General features: G+C 51.1%; 1 protein-coding gene across 1 annotated transcript; it reads left to right on the top strand.

Annotated features, from left to right (window-relative positions):
• The first annotated feature begins 7,257 nt into the window (after positions 1 to 7,257).
• Positions 7,258 to 14,644, top strand: LOC100063617 (extracellular calcium-sensing receptor). The gene is made up of 4 exons (XM_023650649.2): positions 7,258 to 8,393; positions 8,990 to 9,202; positions 10,338 to 10,461; positions 12,720 to 14,644. The coding sequence occupies exons 1-4, from the start codon at positions 7,374 to 7,376 to the stop codon at positions 13,688 to 13,690; spliced, it is 2,328 nt and encodes a 775-aa protein (XP_023506417.1). The 5' UTR covers positions 7,258 to 7,373; the 3' UTR covers positions 13,691 to 14,644.
• The last annotated feature ends 1,116 nt before the right edge of the window (positions 14,645 to 15,760 follow it).

Genomic DNA, 15,760 nt, shown 5'->3' with positions numbered 1-15,760 from the left:
TCCCAGGGCCCCTCCTGATGTGTCCCCAGCCCCCAGGCCGGAGTCAGGGCAAGCTCCCAGATAAAAGCCCTGCCACACCGGCCTTCTGCGTCGTGCTCCCCAACCGTTCCGGCATGTGGCTGTGCTCCCTGCTGCCTGCCCTAGTGGGCTCTCTCCCTGGGGCCCTTTCTGGGCCCACTGGCTGGTGCTCGCCAGGGAAGAGCCCCCGCTTTGACCGTCCCGGAGATGTGGTGATTGGGGGCAGCTTCTCCATCTTTTTCTTCAAGCCTGTCACCCTGTTCGATTTCACGGCTCCGCCGGCTGGGACAGCGTCTGTGAGGTAAGTGGCTGCGGGTCGGGAGGGAGCCTTGGAGGGCCTTTCTCTAAATCCTCAGACAGCGACTGGCTCTCAGAACCCCAGGCGTTGGCCGGGTTTCTCGTTTGTCTGAACATTGGTCGGGCTGTCTCTCAGGCCTACTTCACCGCCTCCCTCATCTTTGCTTTGCTGTTCATGCTCATCTATCTGAAATGCAGGCACCTGGCCACCGAGACCCCACAGGCCAGGGATTCTGGTCTCTTTCGTTTGCCACGGACCCTCCATGGCTAGAACAGAGCCAAGCACACAGCAAGTGTGTTTGTTGAATGAATGCATGTTTATGGAGTGAATAAAGCTCTTCATGAGTTCAGCAGCCCCTGGGACTCCCCGCTGCCCGTTTCTTCACTGGGTTTCCCAGCCTGTCTTTGCTGATGGGCCTGCTGAGAAGTCCTTGTGGCTGTTGTGAGCGATGCTGTCACGCACGTCCCTGTCCCTGTCTGTGCCGTCAGTCCTCCTGAGTACACACCCAGCAGTTGCTGGCCGCACTCCTGTGGCATGTTCTTCTCACAGTTGGCACCACAGCAAATGCTAAACTCGGGCTTCTCTTTCCCTCAGTGTGTCCATGTGGAACTACCGGGTGGCCCAGAGTCTTGTCTTTGCCATAGAGGAGATCAACAGGGACGCCCGGCTGCTGCCCAACCTCACTCTGGGCTTCTCCATCTTTAACTCTGGGGACTCGGTACCTGGAGCCCTCTACGAGACGATGGCCTTTCTCACGGGGTGGGAGGAGCCCATCCCCAACTACGAGTGTCAGCCCAGCCCTCCGCGGGCTGCCCTGGTCGGAGACACTCGGTCAGCTGTGTCCATCCCCATGGCCAGGCTGCTGGGGCTCTATAAGTTTCCCCAGGTGAGTCATCCCAAAGCCTTTTCCCTCCGCTGATGAATAGTGACGGTGGTGATGATGGTGGCAGTACTGAGGTGCTGCTGCTGGGGGACCAAATTTCCCACCAATGCTTCATGTGCCCAACACTAACCTGGTGGTCAGGAGATGCAGATCCCCATTGCATCCAGGGAGAAACTGAGGTTTAGGAACAGTCACAGATGGGTCCAAGCTCACCCAGCAGGACTGAATCCAGGTGGTAGGGCTCATGCTGACCAGCCTCCCCTCCACTCCCATGGTATTTCCCCAATTTTGGGGCCTCAGTGTCAGGCTCACAATCATGGTTGTGTCCAAGTACCACCTTTTCTTCTTGTTTTCCTTTAAATTGGATCCTATTTTAACAGGTTTACTGAGGCATAATTCACATACCATACAATTCACCCACTTACAGTGAACAATTCAGTGACTTTTTGTGTACTCAGAGCTGCCCAACCAGCATCTCCACGACCAATTAGAAAACATTCTATTCACCCCATAAAGAAACCCCACACCTATTAGCCACTGCTCCCCATCAGCCCCACTCCAGCAACCACAAATCTGATTTCCATCTCTGTGGATTTACATTTTCTAGACATTTTGTATAAATGATGTCACGTGACATGTGCTCTTTCATGCCTGGCTTCTTCCACTGACCATATGTTGTTCATCCATGTGGTGGTGCGAATTGGCACTTCATCTCTTTTTATGGCTGAATCTCATTCCATTGTGTGGATGGACCACGTTGTGTTTGTCCGCTCATCCGTTGATGGACATTTGAGCTGAGGCCACTTTTTGGCAATTGTGAATAATGCTGCTACAAGCATCTGTGTGTAGGGTTTTTTTCATGTAATTTTTTGTTTATTTATTTATTTATTGAGGAAGATTGGCCCTGAGCTAACATCCGTGCCCATCTTCCCCTACTTTATATGTGGGACGTCTGCCACAGCATGGCTTGATAAGCAGTGTGTAGGTCCACACCCAGGATCCCCACCAGTGAACCCCGGGCCGCCGAAGTGGAGCATGTGAACTTAACCCTTGTGTGTAGATTTTTGTGTATATATGTGTTTTTCTTTTCTCTTTTCTTTTATGGGAGCTTGTTACCAAGGCAATATCTCAGGACATAGCCAAACCCACTCAATCAGAGTCTTCATTTTAACAAGATCCCCAAGTGGTTTGTTTGCCTGCCAAAGTTAGAGTGCCACTTATTCAGGTCCAAATGCCCCCAATTTTTGTTGAGAAGAGGCAAGAAGATGACTTGGTGGATGTCCTACTAGTTAGTGACAGAACCAGACTGCTATCCCTCCAACTAATTTTAATTACTAACAATTATTGTGCGCTTACCGAGTCATTCTCTTGGAGCTGCTATTGCCTGACTCACTGTTAAGATGTTCTAAAGAGGGCTTACTCTGTGCCTGGCATTGGGATTCTCCCATTACATTCTCACCGTAACCCTTCCAGGTCGGTACAGGAGAAATCCTCTATGTAGAATGGGTCCCTGGCTATTGAAATCAATTAAGGCTTGACATCATACAAAATATACACACCTTGAACATTTCTATGCACGTGTTTTCAGTCCTCTTGGGTACATGGTTGGTATTGATGATCATATGGTAGATCTGTGTTTATTTGAAGAACTGCCAGAGCATTTTCCAAAGTGGCTTCACCATTTCACATTCCCACCAGCATCGTGTGAGGATTCCAGTTTAAATTCACTCATTTTGACTGTGAAACCTATACATTTGGATAAATTCCTCCCTCCTTGAACGCCTTAAATTTGCTGTTTCCTCTCTGCCGGGAAGGGCCTTCCTTCCTCCCCAGGAAGCTGGGGCCCTGCAAGGCGCAGAACACATTCTGAGGCTGTTTCCTAGGAAGACTTTGTGGGAGTTGGTGCCACAGAGGAAGCGCAACCCCTGCTTCTTCTCAGAGGGCCGCTCATGTGGCGGGATTTCTCCTCAGGTCTAACACTCCAGCTCTGGGCTCGGTTGCACAATCAGTTTGTCCAGTTCTATCCTGATGAAAAAGAGGAACAATTCTTATAGAATCTCTCAAATAACCACATTGCTGGTACAGATGGAGAGGCTCAGAGGAAATATTTGTGAATTCGGACAGGTCTGTGAAAACAGGACGCCATTTAAAAAATGCTGTGTGGTTTTCTCTGCCTTTGTTTTTTGCAGGGAAAGATTGGCCCTGAGCTAACATCTGTTGCCAATTTTCCTCTTTTTTTTTTAACTCCTCAAAACCACAGTGCATGGTTGTATATCCTAGTTGTAAGTCCTTCCAGTTCTTCCAAGTGAGCTGCCACCACAACATGGCAACTGACAGACGGGAGGTGTGGTTCTGTGCCCAGGAAATGAACCAGGGCCATCAAAGCAGTGAGAGCCCTGAACTTTAACCACTAGGCCAACAGGGCTGGCTCAAGAATGCTATGTTTTTAAGAATGTTTGTGTGGGAGGCAGAATGCTAAGGTAGCCCCCACAATTCTTGCTGGTGCACACACCCTGTATAATCCCTGCTCCCCGAGTGTGGAGAGGAAACTGTGAATAGGCTGGACAGTTACTGTCATGATTACATCATAGAAGACCCTGACCTAGCAGATTGAAGAGACATTTTTCTCCTCTGGCCTGAAGTAGAATTAAACTACCATGCTGTGAGAGTAGGAGGCCGTGTGACAAGAACCTGAGGTGGCTTCCAGGAGCTAAGAGTGGCCCCCGGCCAATAGCCAGCCAGAAAGTGGGACCTCAGTCCTACAGCTGCAAGGAACTGAATTTTGTCAACAACTGGTGATCCTGGAAGTGGACCCCAAGCCTCAGAGGAGAGCACAGCCCTGGCTGATCCCTCGATTGCAGCCATGTAACACTCCGAGAGGAGGACTCAGCGAAGTAAGCCGTACCCTGACTCCTGACCCACAGACACTGTGAGCTAATACATGGTGTTGTTGTAAGCTGCAAAGTTCGAGAGGCAACTGGTCCTTGCTTAAGATAGAAACATGGGTCCCAAGAACAACAGATGGTTGTAGCTGGGTTGCCTCTTAACTGAAATGATGATCCAGTTTGAAAATAAATTCATTAGATAATAACACAATAATAAGACTTCACTCATAAGAAAGGGCCTTGTGAATTTTTTATTCCAAATATCATATTAATACGAGTTTGGAATTTGGCTTTCTTTCTGTTAAAACACCAAATTGGTCTTGGTGTATTCAGTCTAGTCCAAGCAATGGGTAGTGAAAGGTGATTTTTGGTGTAACCTGCCCAGAGAGAGGAGATTCTGAATGTACAAGAACAAGCCCTTGGATTTGGCTGAGTTGTCATGCCTCTGGTTTAAAACACAAACCGAGATTTTTTCTCACTTCTGAAAGAGCTAATTTCAATTCTGCTCCATTTTAAAAAAATCTGATCAGATATGTGACTATTAAGAAAAATGTAATGTGTTCAACTAAACTGAATTATTCTGATAAATGTTTTTATATCAATAGTAATTATGATCCATGGGGTATCAACTCAAGGATCATTTCCAAGAGCCTAACTTAACTTAAGTGATTGGATTAATACTAATTTTAGTTAATTATTTAATGATCTTTGGATACTGGGGTGGTTTCTTTTCTTTCTTTCTTTCTTTCTTTTTTTTTTTTTGAGGAAGATTAGCCCTGAGCTAACTAACTGCCAATCCTCCTCTTTTTGCTGAGGAAGACTGGCCCTGAGCTAACATCCATGCCTGTCTTCCTCTACTTTATACGTGGGACGCCTACCACAGCATGGCGTTTGCCAAGCGGTGCCATGTCCGCACCCAGGAACCGAATGGGTAAACCCTGGAGGAAACGTGTGAACTTAACCACTGCGCCACGGGGCTGGCCCCTTTTTTTTTAAGATTTTATTTTTTTCCTTTTTCTCCCAAAGCCCCCCAGTTGTGTATCTTTTAGTTGTGGGTCCTTCTAGTTGTAGCATGTGGGATCTGCCTGATGAGCGGTGCCATGTCAGCACCCAGGATTCGAACCAGCGAAACTCTGGGCCGCTGAAGCAGAACGCTTGAACTTAACCACTGGGCCATGGGGCGGGCCCCTGGGATGGTTTCTAAGTAAGAGAAAACCCTGAAAAGCCGGTCTCAAGGAATAGATTTGGTATTTCTACCTTGACTTCCTACTTGTACACATTGTAGAGTAGCATAAATTTGGGTCTCATTAATGAGTGTGTTCCTTTTGACACTTTAAGAAGGTGTGAAAAGTATGAATGGCTGTTGGGGGTGATATCCTGCAAGACTGTCAGCTTTGCTGTCTGCAACATGCTTGTATAGGACAGATCCTTTGAAACCACTTTCCTCTGAGTTTTCTCTTTGAAGAAGTGAGTTACTTTGGTTAAAAGTTTAGTGGTCAAGGCTGTTCTGACAATGGAGCACAAACAGCCTGGCAAGCTAACAGGCTGAGTTTTGTTTATCAAAGACTAAGGGAGTAGTTTTGTTCTGAACTAGAGTGTCTGATTGTTCCAGAACGCAAAGGAAGATAGTGTGAGTCAACCCTTGGGCGTGTTTATAAAGCTAGAGAACATTTGTAGAAAGTAAACTTTATTTGCCTGACTTTACATTTACTACAAAAAATGAGATTGAAAAGGTGCAATGAAATGTGTTAGAATTTGGCAACGTTCGGTGTTTGAGAGACTTTATTCATAGCCTTACATTTTTCTTAACATTATGTGGAATTTTAGGAAGTTTGGATTAACTGGTTGTTTCATGAGAAAACAAATCTAAATCTTACCAAAAAACAGTAAACACGAGTTACATTCTGTACAGATAAGTCAGAGGAAAAGGCGTCAGCGTTTTTAATTCCAAATGGTCGAACCCGGCTGATTTGTCCAAGGATTCACTCTGGTTACCTCACCTTGGATTTGCGTATAAAATGCTTCTGAGATGGCCGTTGAGGTTTTTTCTCTTCTCTTCTTCCAAATTCAAGCACGTGGAAGGCGTTAGAGGCGTTTCCCCAGCACGCTCCCCCGCTGCTCCCGCCTGTGCATGTCGGGTCGCCGGATTACACACGCTCGGGTGCCCCGGCACATTTGGATTTCGGATCAGCAACGACGACGTGTTGCAGTATGAGCCTGTTCCAAATATCGCAGGGGACATAGTGTAGTAAAATATCTCGTTGTTTGTCTGAAATTCAGGTTTACCTGGGCGTCCTGCGCTGGCGTTTGCCGAGTCTCGCAGCACCAGCCGGGTGAGACGTGGTCAGCGCCGCGTCTCCAGACGCCGGTGAGACCAGGGTCCCCTCCCGGGAGGGGACGGCGTCGCCTCCTGGAACCCGTGTCGCGACCGCCCTCGGCGGAGGTGGCCTGCGCTTGGAGCGGGAGGCGGCCGCTTCCGTCCGTCGCAGGCGCCCCGGGCCGGGTCAAGGCGAACCAGAGAAACCGCGTGTCCCCTCCCGGGCGCACGGAAGCGTCGCCTCTTTGACAAATCGACCCGCCAGCAAGAACTGACGCACCGGGTCCCCGTGACCCGTCACCAGCGGAGCGGACCCCACCGCCTGGCCCAGGACGCCGCAGCCCGGGCGGCGACAAGGCGCGGGCTGGCGACACAGACGCGGAGCGCAGGAGGCGCCGGGAGGAGGGGGACAGAGGGCCGGAGGCCGAGCTGCCCGGCTCCCGGCGTCGCTCCCGGAGCCAGAAGGACGAATGTGGGCTGGACCAGCCCACGGTGCACAGGCGCACGCGGGCCTCCGGGCCGTGGGGACCTCGAACCCTCAGAGCGACGTTTTAAAAGATTAGAATACATGAGTCTCATACAAAGATGGAATGAACACACGGCAAAGATTTCTCTAACTGGCTAATGAGGAAGCAGCGGGATGGTGCCGGGGTCAAGCACCAGCGTTTGTCGATGGTGTCTAGATGACTCCGTGGTGCCCGGGGCGGTGGGGGGAGGGGGGTGGCTAGGACCGCGCTTGTCCAAAGTGCAGACCGAGAACCAGGATCATCTGCGGGATGCTGGAAATGCAGACTCTGGATCTCCGAACTAGCACCCGCACCTAACAGGGACCTCTGTGAACGCTGGAGGCGCTCAGGGCCCAGTGATCTAACGCTGCCCTTGATGCTCCTGGAGAGATGACGACGTACCAGACTCTGCTCTCATTAGGGTGACCACCATCCCCTTCTGCCCAGGACTGAGTGTACTCATGGGATGCGGGGCTTTCTATGGCAAAAACTGGGAGTGTCCTGGGCGAACCAGGAGGAGCTGGTCACCCTGGCTGTGTTCTGGCTGCACCCACCTTCCTTCATTGAAACCTGCCCATCAGCAGTGCCTGAGCTGACCCCCTATACCTCCCATGCAGGCTCCTTCCCTGGTTCTCACCACTTCTCCTTTCTGCCCCCGCCCCTTCCTGCCCAGGTCAGTCACTCATCCTCCCTTGCCAGCCTCAGCGATAAGACCCAGTTCCCGTCCTTCCTTCGGACCCTGGCTAGTGACCTCACGTCCTCCCGCCTGGTGGCCCAGCTTGTCCACTTCGGATGGTCCTGGGTGGGCATTCTGGCCCAGGACGATGACTACGGGCAGCAGAGCAGCTCACTGGTGATCCAGGAGCTGGGCCAGGCAGGCATCTGCATTGAGTTCCACCTCCACGTCCCCTCCCAGCCGTCCCTGGAGAAGACGGAAGCCCTCGTCCGGGAGATGGGCCGCTGCACCGCCACTGGCATCATCGTCTTCGTGAGCAACTTGAGTTTCCAGATCATCCTGCAGGGCTTGCTGGGCCAGGGCATCTCGGGCCGGGTCTGGGTCAGCCGGGAGACGCTGCACGCTGCTCTGGCCCTGAGCATCCCCGGCGTGTCCCAGGTCCTGCAGGGCTCCTTCAGCCTTCTGCAGCGCACCAGCCAGGTCCTCGGGTTCCCCGAGTTCTTTGCTCGCCTGCACCCTGCCCGGACCCCAGAGGACATGTTCATAGAGAGATTCTGGGAGGTCACCTTCAGATGCACGTGGCCCCGTGGGAGCCGAGGGCCAGTGGGAAACAGCTCGGTGGCAGGGGGCATCCGGTTCTGCTCTGGGAACGAGAGCCTGATAGGTTGGGAGTACCCCTTCCAGGACGTGGTTAAACTGGATGTCGGGTACCCGGCCGTCTACAGCATCGCCCACGCCCTGCAGGACCTGGGCACCTGCGAGCAGGGGGACGGGACATGTGCAGACCCTTGGCACTTCCAGCCCTGGCAGGTGAGAGGGGACCCTGTGGACGCTGCAGGGCGGTGCTGGGAGCAGGGGGCTCACTCTGCCCCAGCGAGGGAGAAGCACAGAGATGGGGCTGTTCAGTGAGGATGAGCAGCGGAAGCCACACGGCTGGGGTGCTGGGGCAGAGGGAATGTGGAGGCTCCCTCTGGGAGACAGGATGGCGAGACAGTAGAGGCCAGGTTGGGTAGGCCCTACAGGGGTCTGGACTCTGCTTGGGGTGTCATGGGGGGCTGAGGAAGGGAGTGCATGACCAGACAGAGTCCCTGGAGCTAGGGCCGCACTGTAACTTTCGCAGGTCCCTTCAGCCATTAAAAAAATATTAAAAATTATCTTTTACTACTGCATTGCTGTCAAAGCTAACATAATCTGGGCTGGATTTGTTATTATATATTAATTATTACTTAATCTGTTTTATCTTCCAATTTTACAAGAAGTTAAAATTAAAATATTTTCATGGGCCCCTGAGAGTACAGTGGGCCCTGTGGATAAGTTGGCCCTGCCTAGTCACTGGCCTGAGGCATTTTGGACAGACCCCAGGGATGGGCCCTGGCCAAACTACGGCATCACCCTTCCTTCCCTAGCTTCTGCATCCCCTCAGGAAGGTGCATTTCAAGACCGTTGATGGGACAGAGATTGTCTTTGATGCCAATGGAGATATGGTTACAACATTTGACCTTCTTCAAGGGCAGAAGACCCCTGAAGGCCTGTTCCGCTTTGTCCGAATAGGCATACTCAACCCACAAGCTTCCTCAGGGCAGAGCATGATGGTCCAGATGATGAAGGAGGACTTCCAGGTGAGTTGTCTGGGTGCACGGATGACCCCAGTCCTGGCATATTAAAATCGGAGGAGAACTCAGAGACCAGAGGTCCAAGTTGCTATTTGATGCATAAAGTGGGTGGAGCTTTAAATTGGGCCAATCATAACTCAGCTGTGTTGTTGAGCCATACCAGACCCTCATATTAGGGGATAAAAGTCATTTATTCACCATCAAAAATGAAAATATTGGAGCCCCTGAAGTTGAAGTAGAGTCTGCATCAGGAGTTACCACTTGAGTATCTTCTTGTCTGTCCTCGGGGACCTGCTCAGTGAGGAAGTGGGGCCTTTACTTCCTCCTCTGGGAAGACAGGAATCCCCCTCACCAAACACACCCCATCCAGCATCTGGAGGGGGCAGGACAGGTGTTCTCATTTCATTTAGTAGCAAAGTTAGTTGCCACCTTAGGATGGGTGTGTCCAGGTGTCCACTCTGGCCCACGGACTCCTCTGGGCCGCCTGGCACCATCAGTGGACGTGTGACTCCCTCCACTGCAACTTCATCTTCCCGTGTCCTCAGCGCCTCCAGTCAGTGTTGGCCTTTAGGTTTTCCAGTGAGAGTCAGGCTCTGGTCTCTGGGCCCCTCAAGCCCAGGGGACACAGGCTAAGCATCCCGAGGAGTCTTGTGAAGTCTCTTTCCATTGGCCTGAGCCACGGAGGGCCCTCTGCTCCCCTCTGGAAGTGGGGAACCCAGCACCCACACTTCTCTTAGGTCTGTTCCCCCCAGGTTCCCTCCCTACAACTCTTACCCAGAGGCAGCAGGTGGACTCAGGGAGGCAGAACTGTGGAGGGCTGCTGGCTGGGATCAGCACCAACTCTTCTTACTGTGGGAACCTCAGAGAGGCTGGAAGGGTGCCCTTTCATGCCATGTTCCAGAGCTTTCCCACGTCAGCCAGGTGAGCACCACCTGAGGGTTTACTGCATTTGCTGTATCCATGGGTGCCTCTCGACTCTGACTTCTCTGTAACTGAGGTGTTTTTTCTCCTGAAAGGAGCCTCATCTTCTTGTGGGTGGGAAGGACACTGGGACTGCTTCCTTAGGTTGTTCCAGCACGGGGACCTGTGCCCTGTGCCCTGGACTGGTTGCCAATGACACCCTCTGCTCCTCTGTCCTCAGGTCCCCAGCTCTGCCTGCAGCAAGAGCTGTGCTCCAGGATCCAGCCAGATCATGCGCCAGGGAGCCCCTCACTGCTGTTTTGACTGCAGCCCCTGCCCCGAGGGACACTTTGCAGACCAAAGAGGTAAGGGCTCGCAGAGGCTGAATCTAGAGAGGCCATCAAGGCACCTCCAGTCTCTCAAATCCCCAATCCAGTGACTTGTTCTGTGGACTTTGTGTGGACTTTGGACGGGGGCTGCTGTGGAGTGGTAGAGGGCTGGCCAGGAAGTCACTCTTATAATTATTTTTACGTAAACATTTTATTGAACTATAACAGGCAAATACATGAATCCTAAGTGTGTAGCCCGATGAATTCTTCCTTAGCGAACGCCCCGGGTACCTGGTCCCCAGATGGAGAAACAGAGCCTGACGCCCCCTGGAGTCCCTGGGGCCCCTGCTCAGTCTTTGCTTCCCAGGGAACTGCCTTCTTAACTTCTATGAACATTGATGGGTTTTGATTCCTATAAGTGGACTCGCAGAGTGAATGTTCTGTTGTGCCTCATTTTTCCTCCACCTTGTGTTTGTGAGATTCACCTCAGCAGTATGTGTAGTCGTGGCTCTCCCAGTCTTGTGCCTGGTATGACCCCCCAGTGTAGACACACCATGACTTGGCCGGCAGGAGCTGTAGAGAGCAGTGCTGCTGTGGATGCCGCTGGCCATGTCTTCTGGGGACACATGGATGCATTTCTGCTGTTGTGGCACTGCCGGACCACAGGGTGGATGAACGTTTGGCTTTAGTGGACTACAAGTGTCAGCAGCACCCACTTGCTCTCTGTGTTCATTTCTTGCAGCTGCTGCAACAAATTACCACAAGCTAAGTGGCTTAAAACCACACACATTTATTATTTCATAGTTTCTGTTGGTCAAAAGTCCATGTACAGTGTGCTTCATCTGGATCCTCTGCTTAGTGTCTCACAAGGCTAAAATCAAGGTGTTGGGAGGGCTGTGATCTCTGCTGATGGCTCTGGAGAAGAACCTCCTTCCCAGCTCATTCAGGTCATTGGCAGAATTCAGCTCCTTGCAGTTGTAGGATCAAGGATCCCATTTCCTTACAGGTTGTCAGCTGGGGCATCATTCCCAGCTTCTAGAAGCCATTGCATTCCCTGCTCCCTCCATCTTCAAAGTCAGCAATCTCCCCGACCTTTTCTGCCCCACTGCTCTGCCCCCCTCCCCTCCTCCCAACTTTTAAGGGCTCATGTGATGATTTTGGACCCCTTTGGATAATCCAGGATAGTCTCCCCATCTCAAGATCCTTAACTTAACCACCCCTGCAAAGCCTGCCTTGCCACATGCGGTAACATGTTCACAAGTTCCAGGGATCGGGGTGTGGACATCTTTGGGGGAAGGGGCATTATTCTTCCTCCCACCGTGACCATCCTCACCAGCCCTCTGGGTGTTGGGTCTTTTTATTTCAGCCATTCTGGGTGGGCATGTAGCGCTATCTCACTGTGGTTCAGAGCAGTAATTTTAAGTAATCTCCAAAGGAAGGGGGGCAGAATTGGTGAGAATTGCTGTATTAGTTCGCTGGGGCTGCCATAACAAAATACCACAGACCGGGTGGCTGAAACAACAGACATTTATTTTCTCACAGTTCTGGAGGCTAGAAGTCCAAGATCAAGGTGTTGGCAGGTTGGTTTCTCCTGAGGCCTCTCTACTTGGTCTGCAGATGGCTGTCTTCTCACACTGTGTCCTCACCTGGTCACCCCTCTGTGCATGCCTGTGTCCTAATCTCTTCTTATAAGGACACCAGTCATGTTGGACTAGGGCCCACCCTGCTGACTTTATTTTACCATAATGACCTCACCTCTGATTTACTATCTTCAAATACAGCCACATTCTGAGGTACTGGGGGTTAGGAGTTCAACATGGGAATTTTGGGGGATCTTAAGTCAGCTCATAACACTTGCTAATAAGAACAGTTACTGCTACTACCTGGAAAAAATTTAACTATTTAAAAAATAACATAACTCGTGTATAGGCGTGCATTTTTCCTTGTGCCTCTGGTGCTGACATGGCCCATCCCCGCACTGATGACTATGAATAATTCACAAATGTAGGGGATTTGGTGTAAGACAGGACGAGAATAGTTGATAGCACTGTATAAGTGAAATTTGCTAAGAGAGTAGAACTTAAACGTGGTCACCAAAAAAAGAAAAAGAAGAAAAATATTCGAGGCGATGGATGTGTTAACTAGATTTCACAGTGTGTATGTATATCAAATCATCACGACGCAATATAGTAAATATCTTATAATTTATTTGCCAACTATATGTCATTAAAGCTGAAAAAAGGCAAAACTGCTTCCGCGGCAGTCACCTTGCACGCGGTCCTGTGTCCCCGCAGACATGGCGCGCTGCCTCCCGTGCCCCGGCGAGCAGGCGCCCAGCCCGGCGCGGGACGGCTGCCGGCCGCTGCCCGAGATTTTCCTGAGCTGGCGCGAGCCGCTGGGCCAGGCGCTGGCGGCGGGCGCGGTGGCGCTGGCGGCCGCGGCGCTGGGGACGCTGGCGCTGTTCCTGCGGCGCCGGCGCGCACGCGCGGTTAGGGCGGCCCACGGCGCGCTCAGCCGGGCCCTGCTCGGCGCGCTGGCGCTCTGCTCCCTCAGCGCGCTGCTCTTCCTCGGCCCGCCGCGCGCCGCCACCTGCCTGCTCCGCTGGGCCGCCTTCGCCGTGGTCTTCGCCGTCGCCGTGTCCTGCGTCCTGGCCAAGACCCTGGCCGTCGTGCTGGCCTTCCGAGTCACCAGGCCAGACGACCCACTCCGCGTGTGCCTGGGCCCCCGGGCCTCCGCCGCGGTCGTGCTGGGCGCCTCGTCGCTGCAGGTGCTGCTCTGCGGGCTCTGGCTGAGCATCTCCCCGCCGGTCCCGCAGAGGGACACGGCCTCCGAGCCCGGCCACGTGGTCGTGCGGTGCCAGGAGGGCTCCGGCGCCGCCTTCTACTGCATGCTGGGCTACCTGGGCCTCCTGGCGGCGGTCACCCTCTCCGTGGCCTTCCTGGCCAGGCGTCTGCCCGCTGCCTTCAACGAGACCAAGCTGCTCACCCTCAGCATGCTGCTCTTCTGCAGCGTCTGGACGGCCTTCCTGCCCCTGTACCACAGTGCGCGCGGCAAGGCCACCGTGGCCGTGGAGGTCTTCTCCATCCTGGCCTCCACCGCAGGGCTGCTGGGCTGCATCTTCCTCCCCAAGTGCTACATCATCCTGCGGAGGCGCGAGCAGAACGTCCCGGCCCGGTTATGGCGTGGATGCGGGCCAAGCGGGGAAGGCAGAGCCAGGAGCTCCCGGGCAGCTGTGTCCCCAGGCCCCTGCCACAAACCCTCCTGAGCCTGTCCTCGCTGAAGAAGCCAGGGCCACAGGATCTGGACTCATTGTTTTTCTGCCGCTTAAAAGAGATTAAGAGATGAAGCACAGAAAGCGGGATGTTAATGACTGCTAGATCAAGATGTGAGCAAGTGGATGGTCACCGCCTATTCTCTTTGTCTATATTGTTTAAATTATCCACAACTTAAAAAGTTTGAAAAAAGCCTATGATGCAATAATGATAATCTTAAAGATAATAACAAGTGTTGGTGAGGATGTGGGGAAGTTGAAACCCTCATCCACTGCTGGTGGGAACGTCAAATGGTGCAGCTGCTTTGGAAAACAGTCAGCACTTCTCCAAAAGGGTCCAGGTAGAATTAGCATATGACCGAGTAATTCCACTCTTAGATGGGCAGACGAGAGAAATGAAAACGTACGTCCCCACAAAAACTTGTGCACAAATGTTAAGAGCAGCCAAAAAGTAGAAACAACTCAAATGTCTGTCAACTGATGAATGGGTAAACACAATATGCCACATCCATACAATAGGATGTTATTTGACAACAAAAAGGAATGAAGTACCAACACAGGCTATACCAAGGATGAACCTTAGAAATATGCAAGTGAAGGAGGCCTGTCACAAAAGACCATACACTGTATGCTTTCATTTATATGAAATGTCCCAAAGAGGCGAATCCATACAGTTGGTGGGTGGTTGCCTAGGCCTCGGGGGAGGAGGGATTGGTTGGTGATGGCTAAGAGTGCAACCTTTCTTTTTGGCATGAAGAAATAATCTAACATTGATTGTGGTTTATGGTTGCACAACTGTCTGAATATGCTAAAACCCACTGAATTTACACTTTAGGTGAATTTTGTGGTATGTGAATTATATCTCAATAAAGCTGTTACCAAAAAACAAAAAGAGGATCAATTACAAAGTGTGGTCTTTCGTTATATCCTAATTTTTAAAAAGATGAAACTATTAAAAAAATTGAGATAATTATAAGTTGGAATACTGAAGATTCAATGGAGTAAAGAAATTATTTTTCTAAAATTTTAATGGGATTATGCTTATGTTAGAAAACAGTCCTTATCTTTTGGAACTATGTATTGTAGTTCAAATGGTATAGTGTTTGGGGTTTGCTTGCAAATGATACAAAATGGCAGAGTGACTGGGGGAACACTAGCCCTAGGTGGATGGTCATTGGGACTACATTATGGAGACCTAGAGGCTCAATGTTCTCCGCTGTCTGCTTTTGTGTGTGTCCAAAATTCTCTATAATAAATGGTTTTGAAAATTCCTTAAAGAACCACAAAGAAGAGCATAGAGAACACGGATTGGTGAATCCACCTTGTACAGAAAATGGCTGTACAAATGCATGGGATCCACAGTCATGCAGGGTGTGAAAAGTGTGTGGGAACCATCTCCCTTGAAGCACTAGGTTCAGACTCAGAGCTCTGGGAGACGCCCCATTCTGAGCAGAAGAAATGCCTCACTTCCAGCACATACGCCCAGCCCAGAGGGGCTCCTGCTCAGAGACGTGAGAACAGGCCTACAAGAAAAGGTAGTCCAAGGCTCCATCTCCAAATCCGTTCCCAAATCTAGATTTTGCTTTCAGAATTGTATTGACAGTTCTAGTTGTTAGCAGAGGAAAGTTCTCCAAATTTAATCATCATCATCCAAGAAAAAAGTGACCCAAGCAAGGTTATCCAATTTTACATTATTGCCAAGAGAACATAAATGATGTGAAAATCTCGATTATAACAACATAATTAGTGATTTGGCTGGAAAACCCCATAAATTACATTTTACGGAAGAAATATCTGATGATTTATGAATGATGCCTGCTGTCACCACCCACCCAAGAAACAGAAACACCCGGACGTGGACATAACATTTAAGTACCGTCTTTGTCCCATATAAAAAGCACATCGCGTGGGGGGCCAGCCCGGTGGTGTAGTGGTTACGTTGGAGTCCTCCAATTCGGTTCGCAGGTTTGGGCACCCCGGTGTGGACATACACACCGCTCACCAACCCACGCTGTGGCGGTGTCCCATATACAAAATAGAGGAAGATTGGTACAGATGTTAGCC

This window comes from Equus caballus, chromosome 10, assembly GCF_041296265.1.
Source record: "Equus caballus isolate H_3958 breed thoroughbred chromosome 10, TB-T2T, whole genome shotgun sequence".
Lineage (NCBI taxonomy): Eukaryota > Metazoa > Chordata > Mammalia > Perissodactyla > Equidae > Equus > Equus caballus.
Note: the sequence above shows the minus strand (reverse complement) of the source record. Positions and strands in the feature narration are given on the sequence as shown.